The sequence below is a fragment of the Branchiostoma floridae genome, chromosome 16 (assembly GCF_000003815.2).
Source record: "Branchiostoma floridae strain S238N-H82 chromosome 16, Bfl_VNyyK, whole genome shotgun sequence".
In the NCBI taxonomy this organism is placed as follows: Eukaryota; Metazoa; Chordata; class Leptocardii; order Amphioxiformes; family Branchiostomatidae; genus Branchiostoma; species Branchiostoma floridae.
Genome location: NC_049994.1, coordinates 9,658,347 through 9,680,924, shown reverse-complemented (window position 1 = coordinate 9,680,924; position 22,578 = coordinate 9,658,347). Strand labels below are relative to the sequence as shown.

Sequence of the window (22,578 nt, the reverse complement as noted above, 5' to 3'; positions counted from 1 at the left end):
CTGCTGTTACTGATTTGTTCTTACTTTGATTTTGAATTATCATTTTTTGTTATGGCATTGTTTTAAAACATCATCTTGGGGTAAGTCAAGAGTCTGCTATGCAAGAGTTACCGTAAGTCTGGTTATATTTCCAGTCACTTCACTCACACTTACTCCAGCTTGCTCGGAATCTCCACATTCTAGTCAATTACAAAACTTAAATCAATGACCAGCCATCAGGATATTTAAGTACATTGTTCAAGAGTTTTTAATGACTACCATAAAAGTTCATGTGAAGGCAATGTTGCAATAATAACCAGATTTACAGTATGAAAACCTTTGGTAGTTCCCATGGTAACTGATGCTATCATCCCTCCTCTGACATTTGTTATGCAACCTGCAACAAAGGTAAGGAAACATCTAAAGATTCTTTTTTGAGATTAGCCATCTCTTTGTTGTGGGATTCTACAGAGAATTGTTGCCCGCCTTTCGTGGGTTAAAAGGTATCCTATGCATGGTGCAAATAGTGTAAAGTTGTAGCCATGTCATGCTTCATTACAACAACATTGTGCATAATTTTTGTTGACAGGTCATTATAGTTATGATGGTATGCTGTATCTTAAGAAATATACTTCAAAAGTACGAAGAATATTTAAGAAGTGTAGGTTAAGCTTGAATAAGGCTTTAGACTATATTTTTAGTGTTTCGAATGTATTAGAGTTTTTAGGCATAAATCATGTAATTGAGTTCTCCCAACCAGCACAATTATGAGAGATTTGGACAATATGAATTAAAAGTTATAATGTCATGATGATACTGTTAGAAACATACTATTTGTACTGTTTCATTTGACATATACAAGACATGTAAGATTTAAAAATTACATTAGATATTTTAAGTTGAATATTCAATGTGACCTAGACAGCCACATGCACAACACCCCATATGCAAAATAAGTTTCTGTTAGTGCAGAAACATTGCTATATTCTGCCACCAGTGACATTTTTGCTGTTAAAGTTATGTAAGGCAATTTACAGATACATGTTCTTTTTGAGGCATTTATATCACTTAAACCTGGAAAGCACGCCTGCCTCCACAGCAAGCCTCTCAAGGTGAGTCCTTTTATCCTAATGATCGTCTGTTCTTGACGGGAAGGAGCTTTATTGCCTTCAGATTGAATAATTGACACCCTGTCACATGTTCGAAGTGCGTAAGCAGAAAATGGCCTTACTTACTGATAGGCCTCTTAATATTTATGAACTAATGAAAGGTTGGGTTCTATTTACTGCCATGTAGTTTTTCACACATTGATGTATCCTTGTGAAAGTGTTATCCATTATGTATGGGTACCCTGAGGCTTGTGGCAACTTTTCCTGTCAGTTTAGGTTATTTGTAATCCAGCTGAAGATATTGAATTACGTACATGTGCAAAGTTGTTGGCATCGGTAGCATCTTTTTCTGCTTGTTTCCCTGTTCTAGTTTGCTTCATGAGAAGTTATTGGGAAGTTATCAAACTGGAAATTCTAGACTTCAACTCTGCAACCTGACTTGTAAAAGTTTCATTGATTATCATTTAATATAACATTACATGTTCATTTATGTACATTATGTTGAATAATCTTGTAGGATCGACCAAAGATATGTCAGCATATATTGTTATCAAAAGAGTACATTTCAGCTTTCACAACTAGCTTGCAGTTTATGTTGGGATAGTTTTGTTTTGTTTCTGCAAAGGACAAGATCACTTAATTTTGCTGCTAAACAGCAAGTCAGCAACAAACGATAGGAAACCAATAACAAAGTCAGCATGGTAAAGGTTATGTCGCCTGGGGGGAACCACATCTGTCACCATCATTAATGTACCATTATTCCCAATACATGTCAGGTGTTTCAACTAACACTGGGAATCCTGTATCAGGACATATTTGCTTCAGTCCTGGACAGTGTTCTAGCCAGCATGAATTTTTTTTTTCCATCCCCTGGATTTTCAATTTGGAAATTCTGTTGAGTGCCGAGGTGCAACAATCCTAGGGGGGGCTGGGAGCATGCTCCCCATGGAAAATTTTGAAAATCAGACCCTCTGAAATGCTATTTTATGCATTTTTAGGGGCAAATTTTGCTCATAGACTCTGCTTGGTTCAATGGTATCTGTTTTAGCATCTTTATATTGCCAATTTTTGTTCATCATTGAGGATGGAATGGGCAAAATTTTGTCCGTCCCCAACAGCAAAGTTCTGTCAAAGTACGGAAGGATGGAAGCTGGTCCTGGTCCTGGAACAGTCCTGCAACAAAGATGCTTTGTAATTTGTTGACTGTTGAAAGCAGCCATTTTGGAATTCCCCTCTTGTTGTTGAAGGCAGACAAAAGATGTACAATGCCAGTTTCAAGGTCAAAAGAACACACAGCATTGGGGGAGGAGAAAGCATGATACTGCCTCTGGGGAAGCGGAAGAAAGTAGATCAATAGCAAGAGCAGGCTTTCGTAAAGGTCGCTGACATCTGTATTACTTAGATGGGGCATAATTCCTGCCAAGCACAAAATAACTATACAGCTGGAGATTCTGCAGAACATGTTGACGGTATAACGCTACTCTGCAGTGGGTGAGTTTGTCTCCAACTATGGCTGCCTTTTTGATAAGGTATAAATAATTCTGGTTAATGAGGTAATGTGAGATGGGATACATTATCAAATTGCAATTTGGATAATTGGTCAGATAAAGGTTGTAAATCAGGTTCCTCGTCCTTGTCGTTTATACATGTATTTGGTATTTGAGTTCTGCAAAAGAGAGGAAGATTAATAGGTATTGCTATGACTGCAATGATTATTTATGTTCTGTATCTTTATAAATTTATGTTTTATCAAATGGTTTGGCAATCTTTTTTGCATGACACACCAGATTAGCATGCACATGGTGGCAGCTGAAAATATCACATTTGTCGACTCAACATGCACATCCTTGTACAGGAAAATGCACACAAAGTTATTTGCGGAGGTGAAAATCGAATTCAATCTATTTGCTCTTCTCTGATTTCACTTGGAGCTGTTGAAACACTACATGGTTGAAACCACCTCCCCGGGGACATTCTAATTGGGTCACCCAACATTGTCTGTGGACTTTTCAATCAATTCTGTCTGCCTTCAAATCCAAACCATTAAGATCATGTGGAGGAGTTCTGTTGCCCTAGATTGTATCAGTTGGAATTTACTTTGATTGACATATTTTCCAGTGAATTTACTTTCAAATTGAGTGACATATTTTCTTGTTCTGCAAAGTGAGAATAAAAAAAATGGGTGACTCATTTGTTCAATGCATTAAATTTCAGACCGTATTTGATTGAGCCGCTGGACATGAACTGTTATTAAAATGAATATGTATTATCATAATGATTCAGCTTTCGAAATATACACTTAATTGTTTGTTGGCATACATGTTGGATATATTCTATATTCTAAAGACAACCATTCAATTGTTAGACTTGCATTGAGTACATGACATACATGTATGCTGTTTGCCATGAACTGATCACCGAAAGAGAAATCTGAAACATTTTACCACCAGACTTGCAACATATAAATTTGCTGAAACTTATTTCTTGCTCCATCATGGAAATTGGTCTCTTAATGGCAGTGCCACTATCTTTTTGTAAACTGTATTGCTATATCGGAAGGCTTAACTCTCACTCCACATTTGCTTTCGTTATGCAGCAGAAAGAAACCAGAGCATGGTCAAACATAGATCTAAAACTAGATTTCATCTAGGCTACCCAAATAACTTAGAACTTTATACATGTCTACATATAGAGAAAGAACAGTCCCTTTTTTCCTTAACTTAAAGACCATAGTTGTTTAGGAGAGGGAAGATGCTAACAACTAGCTGTAGCCACTAGCTGATTGGTCAATGAGGTAGCTCAAATTACTAAGTCATCAGAGTATACATGTTGCGGACACTTCTCAACACCTCAGCTGACCTTAATACAACTTAATCCCGTCTTTGCATCAGGTTTTGACACTATTTCATACTTGTTTATTAGACATTAAACTGACAGCCCCTCTTTCATATTAAACCTGTTTGCGTCATTATACACTGTAAGTGACACCAGTGTGTTCTTTGAAGGATGCTCTCTAACTAAATGACCCTCCTTGGCAGTAGTTAAACACTTATCTGTGTCACACAGACATGTTGCTTTCTTGCAACCACAGGAAAATTGGTACAACTTGTCCTCTGAGAGCTGTAGCAGGGTGTTATCGTTTCACTACAGAATATCCCAATTACCCTAGTTCTGTAGACAGTCACCATAGACAACAGGCTGCCACCACATGCATGTACCTGTATTTATTTATTTATTGGTTCCTCTGTGAGAGACATACACCCAGGGATGTTCTACGGACTGCAATAATTGCAAATGGCTATCAGTCCATTAGATATGTATGCTGACACATGCAGGAAACATAATTGAATATAGAAGACTGAAACTGATCAAACCAGCATGAATATTTTATGATTGTATAAACAATATAAATATTATCTTCAGTACATGAATTTATATTTGCGTGTCCTTTTCCACAAGCTGCTAAAGATATCGATAAAATGTGATGGTGATTACAACTGTATCATTGATATGCTATATTTGTCAGAGCATTTAATTGTCCTAACCAGATTGTCACAGATACATTTAATAGGAGACTTCAATCATACAAATTGCTCCTTAGTTGAAGGTATACAAAAATTGTAGTTTTCCACATGTCATATTTGATCCTGTACCACTTGAGTACCTATCTGTTAGCATAGACCAGAAAGTTTACTTGGAGTTTGAGTTTGCTGAAGATTCGTTTTTCGTATATGGCAGCCTTAGTCGGAGTTGGTAAAGTTGCTATTCTTAGCTGTAGACGGAAGGTATTCTTTGATGGAGGAGACATAGTGGAGCCTGGTATTGATTCTCCAGGCTAGTATACCCCACCCCTGTCTATTTCCTTGGTCTTTATGGTTATCTGCAGGCTTAAGATGATGCATTCAAACATGAAAAAAAACTTTAATGATTAATCTTGAGAGGTACAACCCAAAAAAATTGGTACATGTAAGTCCCAACTTTCTTTAATGTCGGCCAGATAAAGTTTAATTTTTGTCATAATGTCATTCACCAGCACTTTCATACTTCAGAAGTCCAGATTCACAAACATTGCAGTATTAGCTGCCATATGACAAATAACTAAAAATGTTAGGAGGTGAAAATACACGTAAACTTGAGGAAAAGCGATGTTATACTTAAATTGATCGTGACAAAAGATTGATGGACTGAATCAATTTGAAATCTTCCAATATTTGAAATATAGCTGTCTCCATTGTGAAGAGATTTTCTATAGAAGTTAAACTTATTATAATAGCAGATTGTGGATCTTGCAAAAAGTTGGTCTTAACAGAACAAGCTACCCCAACATCTCAAGTTGTAATCTTCTCAGAAGCTTTAGGGCTTGAAACTCATTTCCACTGTCATCAGCATCATCCTGCAGGGAAACATTCACTCCAATGACAAACCCCTCCATAGACTCAAGTTTACCGTGCCCCCCACAAAACTCTTCACTTGGAGAAGTTTCAGTCAGATACCGCAAAACTTCATTACAAACCCTTAAACATGACCATCCATCTCTGTACACCAGTTACTGTGCTGAAGGAAATCTTCTGTGTAAGACAGTGCTTATATCACCCCATTAAGTTACAGCTGTTAGACTGATGTCTCCCAAGGTGCACGCAAGAATTCCCTGTCTTGCGGAAGATAAAGCTATTCTTGGTGATACAGGAAGGTACAGCATTGATGAGTGAGACTTTGTGGTGCCTGGTATCGAATGATTGATCCCTCGGCAGCCTGTTAGCCCAGCCTATTTCCTTTGTTGTAATAAAAGGTGGGAATTTCTTTACAGTGTTGTCCTTGCCCTTAGCTCTTATTCTATGGAGAAGAAGGCCGGATCAATGTAGCACGTAGCTTTTCAGGCTCAGTTACATTGTGAATTTACAACAAACTTTACTTAAATTTGCTTTATATACCTGGCATATAAAGGTAAATTTAAGTTAAGTTTGTTTTGTGTCACATCTAGCAACTCCAATTCTTTTTGAGTGTTGCTTTGTGTCAAGTTTCCCAAGAGGACACTGAAAGCCGCCACTCCTCTGTTTAAAGAAAGAGCCAACATAACATATACATTGAACTCACAGCACTTCCCTGGAACAGTAGTAGGTAAAAAGATAAAAGGAAGTCCTTTAGAGACTGTAGAGACAATGATTTTTTTTTATCCACTGAGCCTAGGATACAATCTTGTAAGGCGGAGCCCATCCTTCTTCTTCCACTGACTTCCTCCTAACCCATACCCATTTTGCATCAGGTTGGGGTCAAGACAGTCATATAAAGTGCCATTTTTAAGGATCCCCAGCCAGGAATGCCAGGAGTGGAACCCATGATCGCAAGTCCAGTGGCATCGCCACATCGCCATTCGAGCACGTCAAACTGCAATGGATTAATCCAATTATCCGTTGCTTGATGCTGCCACCTGAAGTGGTTTGTCAGTTAACTAGTTCAATCTGATTTAGAGAAACAAACAATTGAACCATGCCATGTATATGCCTTAGTGTGGAAACAACAACTCATAAGAAGATATCTTCAATTGGCTTCATGGATTTTCTCTGGCTCCTTCCCAGACTGAAGTCATCTTGCTCCAAGCAGGCTGCAACAAAAGGCCTGGGTCAAAAATGCATCTGGTTGCGGTAGAGATAAGAATGCCCAAAAGTCACATCAACTCTGGCCTTTGGAAGGTGTTGAGGAATGTTGGTGAGCATCTAAGCTCTGATTAGCTGCAAATGGGAGAGGAAATGCCAGGTCTCCACAGGAATATCTGAGGGGATTAGCCTGGGAATAGGGAGTTAGGGAAATATAATGAACTTGATTTCAGTCAAGGTCTTCCAGTAATCATTTTAGAATTGGTATTTTGCAATTTTTGTTTGTTTGGCAATAAAAGGGCAAGGAGACTTTGCTTAACCCATCTAGTAATTGAATAACATTTTCAGTTTTAGCAAAGATGTAAAGCTAGTTCACCTTTATCCGTGAAGTAACCTATATCCGTTGCTGTGGGTATTTAGGGATGTTAAGTCAACGGACGAGAGTTTCAAACTACAATATTTTGAACATATTACAACTTGAAACCACTGTCCGTCTAGTTGATATCCCTTAATACCATTTTGGTAAACACAACAAATATAGGTTCCCCCGCAGATAAAGGTGAACTAGTATTATTTGGTACATTGCAAAGCTAGATAAGGCCACACCGTTTTAATTTCTTGGTTCACGGAATCGCTCACTCCTATTTTTTGGGGAAAAAAAATAAAAATAAAAATTACCACTCAGCAAATTTTCACCATTAATGAAACCATTCACCAACTTTCTGGTGTAGCAAATTGGCCTTTATATTATAAGCTCCTTAAAGTGTGGGTACAGATGCTGTTACTGTACAAAAATAGTGTTTTTGTACTTTTTTCAAGCTGAAAAATTTTTTTCTTTATGTTTTGGATCAGCCGTTACCTTTACCCCAACCATTTTACAATTTTTATTTTTATTTTGCCCTCTCGCTCCATATTTTCTATGAAAAAATCCGTGAACCAAGAAATTAAATTGTTGTGGCCTAAAGAAAGGAAAAGGGAAAAGCATGAAGAAAATGGCAGCCGCTTTATTCATTTAAGTATAATTCCTTGAGAAATAAAGAGAATTTCTTGTAACATAACAAAGAAGTCATGAGAAAACAGCAACTGCAGCCTATGAAATGAGAAGAAAACTTAAAGCTTCAGCTACATATTGAGCATGTGCTCTAGACTTAAGTATTCCCAAATACCACCACTTCCAAGATTGATGACTTGCTGTGTGTGGCCTTTTTAGGTGTCAAGTAGTGTTACTTTTGGCCTTTTCAGCAGGCACTGTTAGCACTAACTGAGAAGGTCAGCTTACTTTTATAGATCAGGCAAGAAATGGAGGGACACAGGGGGTAATGGAAAATTTGTTAAGGTGATTTGCAGTAAAATCACTGGGTAAGTTTTAAGACTACCAGAATTGGGTGGAATTACTGTATAGAGATACTGACAAGACACTGAAAATTAGTTTAGGAATTTCTGGTTAAACATAACATCTTTTAACATTGAAAGGTTTAAAACTTATGTTTGACTTTAAGCACTAGTCTATTGAACAAGATTTATATTATTCTGTCTGTTAATAAGCTACAGTGCCTTGTCTACAGTATTGGGTTGTAATGTGAAGTGTAATCTATGTTTTTTATTGTATAGTCAAATATATCAGTGTCATAGTTGACAGTTTTCAGATTTTATTGAAAGAAAAAGTGGCAGTTACAAGTTTTCTATGAATATTCAAGACCATAGTGAGAAAGCAACTTCAAAGTTGTCTTTGGAAATCTTCTAAGGTCATCCATGTATAAACTTAAGGCTCTTATATGAATCTTATTCTTTCATCTATGTTCTTTAATGTTCAAGGTCTCTTCTTTCTATCTTTATGAAAGCTAAGACCCCAGTGCATCCTTTTGTGTAGATGGAATCTTTGGCGCTTGCTGTGGTCACAGGGGGATGGTGTCAGGTGAAAGGTCACTCAGAAATGCTGACATTGCTTAAGCTGTGATTGGTCAAGCCTGATATGAAAGGATCAACCCGAGAGATGCTTCCTTTCCACAGTATAACATCTGTCAGAGGTTGTGGTCTCTGATGACTCCCTCTCCATTGATTTTTAAGCTAGACTCATCTACACATGTCTATTGCATCTAGTTAGCATTGTGGTCACAGAATGATATGCTGGTGCTGTATTAGAAAAGGTAATAGATTGTTGTAGCACTGAGCTTGTTCAGTCTGATGGGCTTATGGTTACTTACTATTATTCTACTCTGTGTGCAGGTAACTATGAAATTATGGTCTGTGTAAAGATGAGATGATGTGTGGTAGTGCTCACTACTTTGAAATTTAAGACTACTGTAAAAGTTGCGCACACTCTTGATGTATGACTGAAGATGTCTTCAAGTTGAATATAAAGTGAAAGTGATATTGATCTAGTTTAGCTCACTGAAGAGCTATTCTTCCACTGGTTTTGACAGTTAAGACAGATGCTATGTATAGTATCTACAGGTTCATAGTACCAGGAAAATTCCCTTAACTCTTTTTGACAAGTGCACTGAACAGTGGACCATGGCTTGACGTCTTTTCCTAAGGACCGCAACCCTTACCAGTAGCATGCATGTCAGAGGAGCAACACAAGCCAGAATCTAGCTCAAAACTTCTCAGTCCAGAGGAAGGGTCACTTACCACCGGTCTATGCACACTTCATTGAATGAACATAAATTGTAGCTATATATGGTGCAAAAACATGGGCCATCCTTAGATGGCAGTTGACAATAAATGAACCAAGAGACAAAGTTTGAGAGAGACCAGAGACCACTGGCAGGCTTTTCTTTCATAACATATGTACTTAGTTCTAAGCTACTCGGTCTCAGTTGGGAGCTACCTTTTGATGGGTTGAGCCGTAGTTGGCTATCACTGGTTCCACCACGGTACCAACACATCATACTGCCATACAACATATCAGCCGCAGACAGGTCCCACCGCAGCAGTATCAGGACTCCTGTAATGAAATATTGACTTGGCGACACCGCTGGGAGGGGCTGACTGGCCAAGGCGAAACCTTCATAAAACTCAGTTCAATATCTAACAAGACCCCACAACCCCAGCTATTATCAGGAGAGCTGGCATCCTAGGTGTATTGTTGCTTCATGATGAGGGTTTGATTCAGAGTTCTGGATCAACAGGCTGAGGATGTGGGTGAGAGGTTCCATTTCAGCACTGATTGAGATTTTACCATCCCCTCTGCTGGCATCGCTGGGAATTGATTCCCATCTTGTTAGTTTCAGACGTGACCCCACGCAGTGACCTCGCCACGGTTTCGTCTCCTTGTTGGGCAAGTGGCGCCCAGGGCTTTTCATGTGAAGTTCATTGCGGCAATAACAGAAAGTTTGTGTCTTTGATTGAAAGTTCTTGGGGCCATGATTTTATCTTAGGTTGCAGCAAGTCCACAGGGCTGGTTTAATTCAATGGAGAGGAGAAGTTAGAGAGGTGATCAAACTAATGAAAACTGAGGCCGTGGCAAATTTTAGTGGCAATTTTTCGCTGAAGTTCAAGAAGAATTGGTAGTAGAGAAAAAAGTTAATGGTTGACATTTGATGAGGAGGTAAAAAGAAGTAGTGATGAGTTTTAAAGCAGTCTCTCAGCTGTGGCTACAGGTTTCTCCCACAACGTTAACAGTACTGTAAGATTGTCCTCAGTTGCCCTTTATGCCATATAGAATGGATAGAAGGTCACCTGGCAGAATTTCAAGGCATTCAGCACCATGGACAGAGGCAAATTTTTGCCTCACCAGTAAACCACAGCATTGAAAAAATTCATATTAGATATGATAGGGCATGAATTTACACTGTACAGCCAGCTATTATTCATTTATTATTCTGAACGCTCAGTTTAGGGTTATTTTTCCTTCAAGCCTTGGGAGAAGATTGGGCAAAAACTATCACAAAACTTACAGATTTTCACATTTGGGCAACATTGGTATCAGCCATACTGCAGGGTAATTGATTGCATGCCCATTATACAAGTGAGGGAGCACTGGAAAAGGAGTCGCGACATAACATGCCTTTTTCCCCATGACATTTCTACCGTGCAGACTTCCGTACACGCCAATGGCATCATTTTAGACTTGCAATCACTTTTAGCAGTCATAATTCATGGTAAGTGCCGCCCAAATTGACTTTGCGAGCGTCTAATACGTGCTAACGGCGCACCCCAGAGATGAAGGATGTATGGGCAGGTGTGCTGATCCAGACATACAGAATGACCCGAGTTGTTAATGTTGCTCCCAAAGGCAGTTTCTAGGCACAGGAATACAGGAGGTCACGGGTGATGTATAATGATATCAACCCTCCTGACATATACGAGCAACGTGTAGAGAAGTCATCGGGAATGTCATACACTTCAAGCAAGGCTGGCCCAAATTGATTTGACATTTTGGCACCTCCTACAGTTACAAATGATGCTACACTGAATGAATGCATTTGCCGTGAAAGTAGAATGTGTTTAATAAGTTGCAAACAGGCTCTGTTGTGGTCAGAAGTTTTCCAGAGTTAGGTAAATAAGTGTTGTTCATTCATTCAGACTTTTTTTGTGCCTAGTGGCTCGTGGGGTTGCATGTTTCCTTGCTGTTTCCTATATTTTTACAGGGAAGGGTTGCTAGACCTTCCCCTTTAAGATGCTTGAAACACCTTCTCAAATAGGGGACCCCCATTTTAAATTCCTCCAGAAAGACAAGTACAACCCCAACTGAGATACCCTAATGCCCTATACCCACAACCTAGATGCTTTACCCAAGATAGAACCAGGGCTTCCCAGTTTGCAACTCGTTGGAATCAGGAGCCCAACTGTGAGACTGTCACCAGTTAAGCTACAGGGACATCCCCAGTTTGTACTGTAGGATGATAGTGTGTTGGTCAGTGTCTAACAAGTCTTCACAAGCAACCTTAAAGACTAGGTTGATGCGTGATATGTATGCCTTCTTTCTTCTGATTATGTACACATATATCCTTGGATTAAGTATCATCTTCTTTATATATATACAGTACTCATTGATGTATACTATTTCAAATGAGAGTAAACAAATTCCCAGATGCAAACTTTCCTTGCCTTTGTATGAAGACTAGCAGAGTCTGTTAAACACTGCTCAAGTGCGGACATAAACCAAGGCCATTTAGTTGACGCGCAAGCCGTTTTATTATGGTCTTTAAGTAGCTGTACTAAATCATGGTACAAAGATACTCCGAGCTTGATCCCACTGGAATGAAAAATATGTTCGCTCTGGCCTTGGAACAGTACTCACATGTTCTTTTTGCCTTAAAGCCCTCTTCCATTTTATGGGAGATCATATTTCTCCCTTTTCTTTAGCCCTTCTATTTCTTTATCCATCTTTTTTTCGGCTTCCTTTTCCACAGTTTGTCGGAAGAAACTGTAACCATAAGGGCTTATGCCATTTGTGATTTAATATAGATATCAAATAGAATGACGTTCATCCTCTTTTACTGCTTTGTGCCTAATACTAGCCATTACCTGATACTCAGTCCTCTCTGTCAAATGGGCATAAAGCTCTAAATATATGGCATGGCTATTTTGCCAGTATTTCATACATTGTGGGCCAACGTCATTGCCTATCTCCCTAGAACTGTCTGCTATAAAGATTACACGGACAAAAAATGTTATTGCAGCACACTAACAATGTCAGTGGCTTTACTTTTTTTTATAAACTTTTGTTTGGTGAATTTCTTTCATTCTTCATCTTGCTGGTATTGTGGTTCAAATCTGGTGCAAAGTGATACCCACAGAAATAATGCACTCACTCTTATGTTGTTGGTTCTGAAAGACTGCAAGCATGCACGCTTTCTTTCTTTCTCTCTCTGTCTCTCGCTCTCTCTCTCTTTCTCTCCCTCTCTCTTATTCTCTCTGTTTCTCTCTCCCCCCTCTCTCTCTCTCAAGAAAATCAGTGAAGCACATTAACACTGTGTACAGGGCAAATTGAACCAATGGGAATTTTGACATACAGATAGAGAAACTGAAAGCTCTTGTTTGTGCTGTTTTAGGAACAGACAACTACAATTTAGCACAAAGAAAACCATGTTTGAATGTTACACAAACACAGCTTTAATTGTTAATCAGTGGTTTCTTCTTGAAATTCTTCTTCCAGATCTCTTCAGTGTCACTGATGGAACATAGTTGATACTATCTGAAACGTCCAACCATTTCCAAAATTGTGTACTGTTACTTGAGTAACTGCTTTTTGGCAAATTTCTCAATACTTGGCACTGCTTCATGATGGTTTAACAGTATTCAGAAGTAAAGAATGACATTTATGAGTAGAATACTGTTATGTTGTTCACTCTTGCGTTGTTGATCTAAACTATCCCTGAGCCAAAAATTACATTTCATCAGCTTTATCGGTGTTAGAGCATGGCCCCAAACTGGATAACATTTCTGTAGCCAGTCTGTAATTACTATATTACCGTGTAAAGTAGCTAATACCTTGGGCGAAACAACCGGAAAACAGGGTCCTAGGTTCCCCAGAATACATTTGGCCTCTTCACCCTGCATCGATCCAGCGCTGGTGTGGATCAAGCGTGGATTAGTCGCAGTAGGTTCTGGTGTCAGAGGTTCCTTAGTGGGGGGCTCACCTTCTGCAGTGTGTTTTGGTGCATGTGAATACTTTAATCAGCTAGGCTGTAACAGAGAACATCCTGTGTACAAGGATTTGGAGAAAAGACAAACAGGACTTCTTGATTTGCTATGCTAGAACTTCTTAACATTTGATTCTTACATACATTTTAGACACTAAAAAATTTTCTAGTTATCTTTGAATGTTGATAGCAACATGGTATGGAGGGTCACATGTCCCTGTAGCTCAACTGGTAGCAGCCTCACACTTCAGATCCTGGTTCCAATTAGTTGGTAACTGGGAGTCCCCATAGAGTTCAATGCTGGGAAGGGCATCTTGGTTGGAGAAGTCGTCTTTCAGAAGAGACTTGACATAGGTGTCCCCTGTTCGAGGAGGTGCCTCAAGCACGTCAAATAGGAAGGGCTAGCAACTCCTGCTACTGAACCAGTTAAGGAAACTTGCTCTGTGTGCCAATAGGCACTACTCCGGTCTAGATGTATGAATGAAACAAACACGAGTTTTTACATTAAAGCAATACACACAATGATCCCAACAATGAGTATAGATACGTCAATGACGGTTGGACATCGAGGTAATAAGATATGTCAAAAAGCAGTTACTCAAACAACTGGATATGATTTTGGAAACGGTCAGACGTTTCACTGACGAAAACTAAGTGCCAGCTTGTTGAAACGTCTGACCGTTTCCAAAATCATGTCCAGTTGCTTCAGTAACTGCATTTTTAAGTATAGATACTATAATAGATGTCAGATGATCCAGCTGGTTTTGAGCCAGTACTGTTGGAAGGCTCCTTAGATACATTGACTTGTGAACAGCATGAAGGATTGTGAGTCTGGGTGGCAGCCGGCAGGCCCCGGGTTTATGGATTAATACTGCAAGGACTGATTAAATTAGGAGAGATTAATCCCCTCGCACACTGTGGCGATGATTTGGTTGCCTTGGTGATGGATGCAGGGGTTGATGGGAGAGGTCACGGCTCAGCTCGGCGCCGATATTGGGCACATGTGTTCCGTCCCACCGTGCATATTTGCGGGCATTATTTTAACCCAAAGTTTTATCAATTACCGAGAGAGGAATACGGTACATTGGGCTCACTTAGCATATGAAACGGGTCAGCAAGAATGTGTTAATAGATGACTTTTTTTTATTTGGTACCTGTCAGGATTCTGATTGGCGACAGTGTATTAACATGGTTGACTATACTGACCATAGTGTGCAACATACTTTTTACTCTAGCTGTTGCATATCTACAAGTTACGGTGCAGTTGCAAACCATTTGTAGGGGTTGCAGTCTGTTAAGAGGATCTTGTAGGTCCTATAGGGAGCTTGAGTATATACTCAATATACATGACTGTATCAATAAGAGAAAGGGATTGTGTGAGAGATTAAACCAACTTAATCTCCAAGCAGATTTACAGTAGCGTCAAAGCTGGCTAAGGAGTATAGCTGGCCAAGGGAGTCATTAGCCACGCCGGTAGCCAAACACACTCCAAGGCCGGCTTCACTCCTTTGTCAGCTTTTGATGCTAATAAATGTTATGCTACTGTAGCATCTGCATTGAGATTAAAACCAACTCAGAATTATTATAGCATTGACTGGGGCAGTTGACTGTTTATGCAGTACATATACAATGTGCATAAGTGCATAGATATGCCAGCTTAACTTTGACTGGAAGGATGCTTTCCAGTCTCGCTATCTTTGGCCTAGTGACGTCAGAGAAAAGTCCTTGTCTTATAAGGGGCGCAGGTTTGTCGAAACCCTGTGCTTTGGGAAATGACGCTTGACGCCAGGAGTCTGCATTTGGGACGAAAGGGTTGTAAGCCATCTAATCCCCACCGGGAGCCATTCCATGTACTCAAACGAACAATCTGTCAATTTTGACAAGGGCCCTGTCAATCAAAAATGGACCTACGTTTTCATGCACCCTGCTGGGGAGTCCTATTAGTGAAACGTTACCTAATGACAGAATTCTCAGTGGGAGCGGTCACAGTCTGCACTGCTGCTTCCCTAATTTTTTGGAGATCATCTTGTCCATTGTGCAGGAACCATAGTCTAGTAATGGTCAAAACAGAGCAGCATTAAATCTCAGTCCCACACTTCACATCTTTCATTTTTGCATTGATAATTGTATCAGGAAATAGCTTATGTCAGTTTTAGCATGAATTTAGGAAAACTGCTAACATGTTCATCTGTTTAAACAGCAAAAGATTACCATTTGGAATATACTTTTGAATTAACTAAGTCTTAGAGATCTTACTATAGGTTATCATTCATAGTACCATGAGTGTCACCTTGTGGTCATTAAAAAGTATTTGTGGTTGCTATTGTTGTTGTATTTTTTTACCTGCTGTCAGTTGGAAGTTTGCTACTTCATTCACGAAAGTGGAGAGCTAAGGATTGGCTTAACTGCTGTTGCTACATGTACCTTCAAGTTCAAGGTTATATTTTCTGCTGAATGTGTACATGTATGTGTAGGATTTCTTATGAATCCCATTGCCCATTAGGATTGACTTGAGAAACTTTGGGAGACGCTTAGCTATCTACATTTGTATTTTTGCCGCATACGTCTTGACCTGGCTGACAATAGACCTTCACGAGAACGCACCTTTGGCCTTCCGTGGGTTTGTATGGTGATAGTTGGCTCCAAGTGACTTAGTAAACTCATGTGGGGTAGGCTGAGTACATGCGGTCATTTGTCATGTGGACTAACCCTCAGTTTGGAAGTCTTTCTTGATGCAAAATTGAACAGAACACTTAAAGTTCAACCGTTGTCCTTGAAGTAGAAAAATTGAGGTGACCATAACTAGGCAGCACCGAGTTTATGACATATGAGGGAGTCAAAGTCAAGTGACAGCCAAAACCACCGCTGACAAAATTGGTTAAGCTAATCCAGCCTTGGTCATGCAAATCTAAGCCAATTTCGAATCATTGTTTCCGACCCTTGCCACCGCACATGGCCTTGTGCAGGTCTGCTGTGATTTTCTGTGACCATTAGTGCCTCCAAGCAGTTGTGGAATGGGGAAGGTATGATCATTCCATCATAATTAGTGCCAGGGCTAGGCAAAACTGCAGTCCATCAGTAGTAATGACAGGCTGAGAGCCACATCAATCATTGTTCTACGGCTCCCTTATGGTCATCAAGTGCTGCAGCCTTTGTTTGCAGCGGTGTCAAATCACATGCATTCTGCTTCCAGTGCTTTATAACCCTTATCACAGATGTCCCTGTACTCTTCCGCTCAGGCTTCTAACTATCGACAGCTTGAGGCTTTGTACTGGTCCTTTTTACGGGTCATAATGATTATGATATTACAAGAAAATTTACAGCAGTTTTAGAATGACATTTTGATTTTCTCATTGTATGAATAGATGATTTAAGGTTACGATACATGTAGGGTGTGTGCGTCAGTTAGGTGGGTGTTTGCAGAGTATAGTGTACTAGGTGTATGCTGTCTTACACATACAAGCCTGTGTCGGTAAGTGGATACCATGATGTTGTGGAGGCTGCAAATGCGACAAGAAGTTTTCCTCCCTGCAAAGGTAAGAGCACTTGTCTCTTGGTAATAGATTAATAATTTAATGGATCATTCACAAGTCTTTTTATGGGAGTTTTGTGTGACGCACGACCTTTCTACTAATTTATGCAACATTTTGCAGGTAGGTTTGGCCATGATATAGTGTTGAAATGACTGCAGAAATGCGGCAACTGTCATCATTGTGTGTCAAACTGGTGTTCAACTAAATGTCATGCCTATCATTCAGTTTAATATACCAGGCATTGGAGTATTGGAGCAATTATTATTAAGCTTTTCGGAACTTTGGATGACTTCCAAATGAGACAGGAAAAATGCTTGATGACAAATAATGATGGGTTTTTGTCACATTATAAAAATTATAATAGCATTTTCAACATCAGTCACTTTCTGATAGTGCAGTTTTTCAAAAAATAATATTAGTAGACCGAGAAAGCGTTCCCATCATCTGCAAAATCTGCCCATATGGTAACCTATACAACTTGGGTGCATTGACATTTTCAGTATCTTGTGAGAAGTAGAATGCTCTTGGAATTTGTGACACTTTTTGTGACACTGTTTGAATCCCTCCTAGCATGTGGAGATATGCAAGCCTAATATGTTATCAACTTCTGTCTGATTCTTTCAATGCTGTCCTGAAAAAGCAAAGGTCAATCAAGGCAACACCAGTTTCAAACCTGATGTGTCTTGAAAACCTGTGCTCTTTAAAGTTCTACATTGTATATTACATTAGATCCAAAATGTTACAACTGTCTTGTTCCTGAGGGAAAGGCCTGCTCAAAGATAAGACGAAGATGATGGTATAAGTTTTTGAAACTTACCATGATGCCAAATCTAACCAGAACAAAACACTTGTTTAGAAAACAATGGTTCTATGGTAGAAAGTAAGCTACTGGAGTATGAAGTCTCACAGGATGTCCTGAAGTCATCACCATCAAATTTTGAAATTTACAAAATGTCTAGTTTTCATTATCTTCTAGTTACACATTTAAACTTCTAAAAATATCTAAGGCAATACGAAATTAGTTTCCTGTTTCCAAAATCAAAGAAAATATTGCTAGATTTCCATCAACATGGTACACGCAGTTACAGGGAGCAAACAGAGTCATATGCCAGTTTCTTTCCCAGCCATCTATTTTCATGAAACCCATTTGCTAAAATTTTTCACAAAAATGTTAGAGAACCAAGAAATTGAATTGGTGTGTCGTAAGAGTGTCAGAATAGATTATAGTAGACACTGTAACACCATCCCCTTGGCAGGGGTATTTACAAAAACTGAACTTAATAGAGTTTGTGACAGAATGAATAATGACCTAATTTTATCAAGCAAGGGTTGTGAGGACATTGGCATTTTGCATGTTAGTGGTGTATGTACCAATTTTCGATTCCTGAGTCAAACTGAATTCTAAAGATATCCAGAATTAACTTTGCAGTGCCTTAATGTCAGGTTCAGTTGGCCCTGTGTGCAGACCCTGCACTTACAGAATGCGAGCGTTTGTCAGAGCCAGTGGGAAGGCCAGGTTGTCATCGTGACGTTTTCCCTGCATTAGATGGAGCACGTGGAGGGCACCACCGAGAGACGCAAGATGCTGGAGATTGAGAAGGAGGAAACAGAAGAGCTGCGGCAGAAATACAAGGTAGGTTGGTTTCTTTTCTTCATGTAGGAACTTTATTGCACAACATTTGTACATGGTACAATGTATGGCAACGACTATTACACAAAGTACAAAATAGGTGTATAGAGTAAGACTTAACATCCTAATTAACATATAACAAGAAGGGCTAACGCAAGTCTTTGATATAGTGTTGGGCTAATCATGAGTTTCATTATTCTTTCTAAAAGCAAAGCAGTCTTTGATATATTTGCCTATCTTTGCATTATGGGAGTTGTGGCATCTAAAGATATAAACAAGTCTGTAGCATCGAGTCTCTTGAAATCTGCTGTACTGGATTCGAGAAATGTGAATAGCTCATTACGTACATTGTAAAATAGCGTATCTGGAACATTCCAATAAAAAATTAAATTCATCTTCGAGTGTAAGAGACCAATTAAAAGGTCATCCCTTCAGGTTTCCAAGGGAACTCAATATCATAGTAAAGACATGGAAGTTCATGCACATGCTGTCATAAATACTATATACATCGGGACAGTTAATTCAAAATTGCATTGATAACTTGAATCATTTTGAACTTGATTTTTTCTTGACTAGAAATAATGTTTGGTGAAAATGGAAAAATTGTGATTGCCATAAGTGTAAATTAAGGCAGACAAATTTCAAACTGTTTAACTGTATTGTGATACAAAATGTATATTACCTAATTTGAGTGTCCCTTTATATTTACACCTGTTTCTGTTGGTGTCTCACGAGATTCCAGAATTATGTCCTTGGATTTTCCGATAATCTGTTTTGAGTAAGCTCTCATGTGTACATGTATGTAAAATGTGACAGTTGCGTGTTCACATTAACTGACACCCAAGGATACATGCCAGGAATGATGCCTATCACGCCACATCCCCACAAACCATTTTACCAGCGACTCCGGATTTCCTAATTGACCTTGGAGCTGACATGCTAGAATAGATTACAGCAAAGTTAGCGCTATTTCCTATTCCACAACCTTGTCATGTCACCTTGTTCATGTAACATGTGGAGATGGTGATAAGCTTGTCATCAAAAAGGCATTACAGGTATTAGTTGACATGCAGTGCAAGGGGGTGGGCTGAAATGTTGGTAGATGTACGTGTACATGTAATACTCCTTTTTTAGGTAAAACTCTATTCTAATATACATGGCAACAAATTTCAGAATCCTTTTCAATAAATAAATCTCCCCTTCCTCATTGGTCCAGAGCAGAGTAGAGAGATTGCTACAATTGATTTATTTCTTTCATTTTTATCCAGGGTTGCAAAGTTGGCACTTTGAAAAGACAATAGACAGATGATCCTAGAGCCCCACCCATCTTTGCAAAGTGTATAAAATGCTAAAATTTGATTGTGGTGTAGCCACTTTTGTACTGGTTTAATGGCTACTTAGATAGGTGGCCAGGATCTGTGTATTTGATTCTCAACTCAAATTTAAAGGGGGGGGCTAACTAGATAGGTGGCCATGTGATATAGTCATCCTCCTATCTTACTGGAAAACATGCTTGGGAAACAAGATAGGCTCCTCAAATATAGCAGAACTGACATGGGATTCTTGCATGGTAAACAAGTTTTATTTTTATTTTATTCATCTCAAGACATGTGGGTAGCCCCTTCAACATATAAAATGGAAGCATCTCTCTATTCTTTGGTCTCAGAAACATACACATTATGTAGTTCTTGGTCTACAGTACTTTACTACATGTGTATATCAGAGACAATGCCACAGTGTGTAATTTTAGATGGAATACTCTTATGGATCAGGTACATGTAAGAAGCAACAGAGACAAATGGACATGTTTCTAGTGATTGTAGATCTTGCTGAGATAAGGATTACCAAATGGACAAAGAGCGAGTACCATTTATTAAAACTCTTGTCCATAGGAATTCTAAATGAGTAGGAAGTTACAAAGACCAGGCAACTAATAATATACAGTGTCTCTTTTCGGAAAGCTAGGCAAATTGCGATTTTTTTTCTTCATAGCCAGAAAATTTTTAGGTGGTCTCCTTCTCTCAATTCATTTTAAAAAAGACAAATTTACAAAATTATAAACAAGAGATTTCCTTTACAAAGCCTTACCACTGATGAGTTACACTAAAATTGAAGACATTATTCAGAATCTGTGATTGAACTGCATGTGACAGACTAGATGCCGTTTGTCTTAAGTTTTACTACAAAGTTTGATGACAATGTAACCTCTCTGCAGGACATGTTTTGTCAGCAATAAATTCATCATCCCTAGCTTTAATTAAGGACAATGTCAGCTGGAAGATTTATGGAGTGCTGCTGGCGAGGCTTAGGTAAATAACTCTGACCTTTCCCTGGTGGATACCTGTCTTAGGAAAACAGCAGAACTTGGTATCAAATCTTGTCTACATCAGCAGGAGTAAAAGGGTACTTTGGTAGCCTGGGGAGGGAATTTACAAAATGTAGTCGTCACACATACTATATAGATGTTCTTGTCACAGTGTCTGGGAAGCTCCGGGTCACTCGGGTGCATCCGGAAATTTACATCTCAACTTACGGAACAGGTATTACCTCATAATGTTTCCTCAGTCCATGATTTCAGAACCACTCAAGACATTAATGTTTTCCTCGTGGGTAATTCTGGCACTCAAAGGATTACTGTTAGTAAATCTGTGACAAAATGTGACGTGTATTGCTGTTCTTTGCAAGTGTACGGTAATTAGGCCATGTTGATTTGATTAAATGGATGACATCCTCTGGAAACCCAAAACTGATGTGAACGTAAGAATAAAAAAATTCACCCACCCACCCCAAAAAAAGTTTGCTTTATGACATCTAGTTGATCAGGAAGGGCGAACAAATGAACAGTTCTTCTTCTTTGATCTCGGAATCAACTTTTTCAGTCTATGACATTATTCATTTTCTTATATTTCATTACAATCTACTGCATATATTTGTTCATTTTGCAACATGGTTTTACGTACATATTAAGCTATTTTCAAAATTTCAAATGTATGGTTCTAATACTAACTGTTTGGATTGTTAACATCTCCTGTATATAAATTCAATCCATCTGTAGCTTGACAGTATGTATATTTCAAACAAAGCCACTTGGGTCACTGACACAGGAAAGTAACTTTTAAGATCCCAGTTTCCAAATCTTCTCTGACAGATGGGTTCCCCGGTTTCCTTCATCTGCTAGAAGTGACTGAGGTAGGAAGAGATCCATGGGTTCATTATCAAGTCCTGACAGTGATGCACAGCCCAGCAAACCTAATCATGCCCCGTGGTGCCCAACTTGCCACAAGGCGTTTCCACTCCACCCCCGGAGGAAGCCAAAATTCCTCATAAAACATCTCATCTTGATCCGTCACTTTCCTCCCATTCCTAAGAATCTGACGGGCTTGTGCAGGTCAGATAGGTCTTGCTATTTTCACCCCCAGGACGTTGCAGTATTATTATATGTAACTATCTGGACTTTTAGTTGCAAGCATGTATATATGTTCACCCTCCTAATGAAAAAAAAAAATGAAAATACCAACACATAACTTCAAACCTGCATGGACTAGTCCATTTCAATAGTTTCGATGGGAGGGGTAGCCTGAAAGGTTCTTTAATACCCTACATTTTTATTCTGTTTTAATCTTAGACATTATTTTTGTTTATTTGCAAAGATATTTCAAATCAACTTGCTTTTTTGAATTATTGTTGCAAAAATGTCAATTACTAATATAAAATTTACAAGATAGATTATGTCCACTGCATGTATATGGGAATACATACATGTAGGGCCTTCAAAGTTGTCACATCTTTCATCTCCATAATGCAACCAATCTTTATTTCACATGTTCAAAAACAAACTGCAAAAGGTTGTCTCTTTAAGCCTGAAATTGAATGATTGATCTTTGGCATTCTGAATTGATCTTGAAATTGTCTCCTACTTCTTGCCACTGACTTCATGTTAGACTGCAAAACTAGGCAAAGATCAAATGAAAGAATTCATTACCACAGCAGCTTGGAATACCCCCTTCTTCCATGTAAAACTTTCCTAAAAAGTTTGGAAACTTAAGTTCAGTCTGTCTTACCCCATTTGTTTCATCACTTATTTGTTGTACTAGGCTTATTATATGATTATACAAAGTATAAATAGGATGAAACAAACAAGAA

General features: G+C 38.9%; 1 protein-coding gene across 5 annotated transcripts in view; it reads left to right on the top strand.

The window, feature by feature from the left end:
* Nucleotides 1-22,578, top strand: part of LOC118403184 (G patch domain-containing protein 8-like) — a 186,424-nt gene that overhangs the window by 136,887 nt on the left and 26,959 nt on the right. For all 5 annotated transcript variants that reach the window (XM_035801745.1, XM_035801748.1, XM_035801744.1 and 2 more), the window contains one exon: nucleotides 18,352-18,438. In XM_035801745.1, the coding sequence (XP_035657638.1) occupies nucleotides 18,352-18,438 (87 nt within the window). The remainder of the gene's footprint in view (nucleotides 1-18,351; nucleotides 18,439-22,578) is intronic.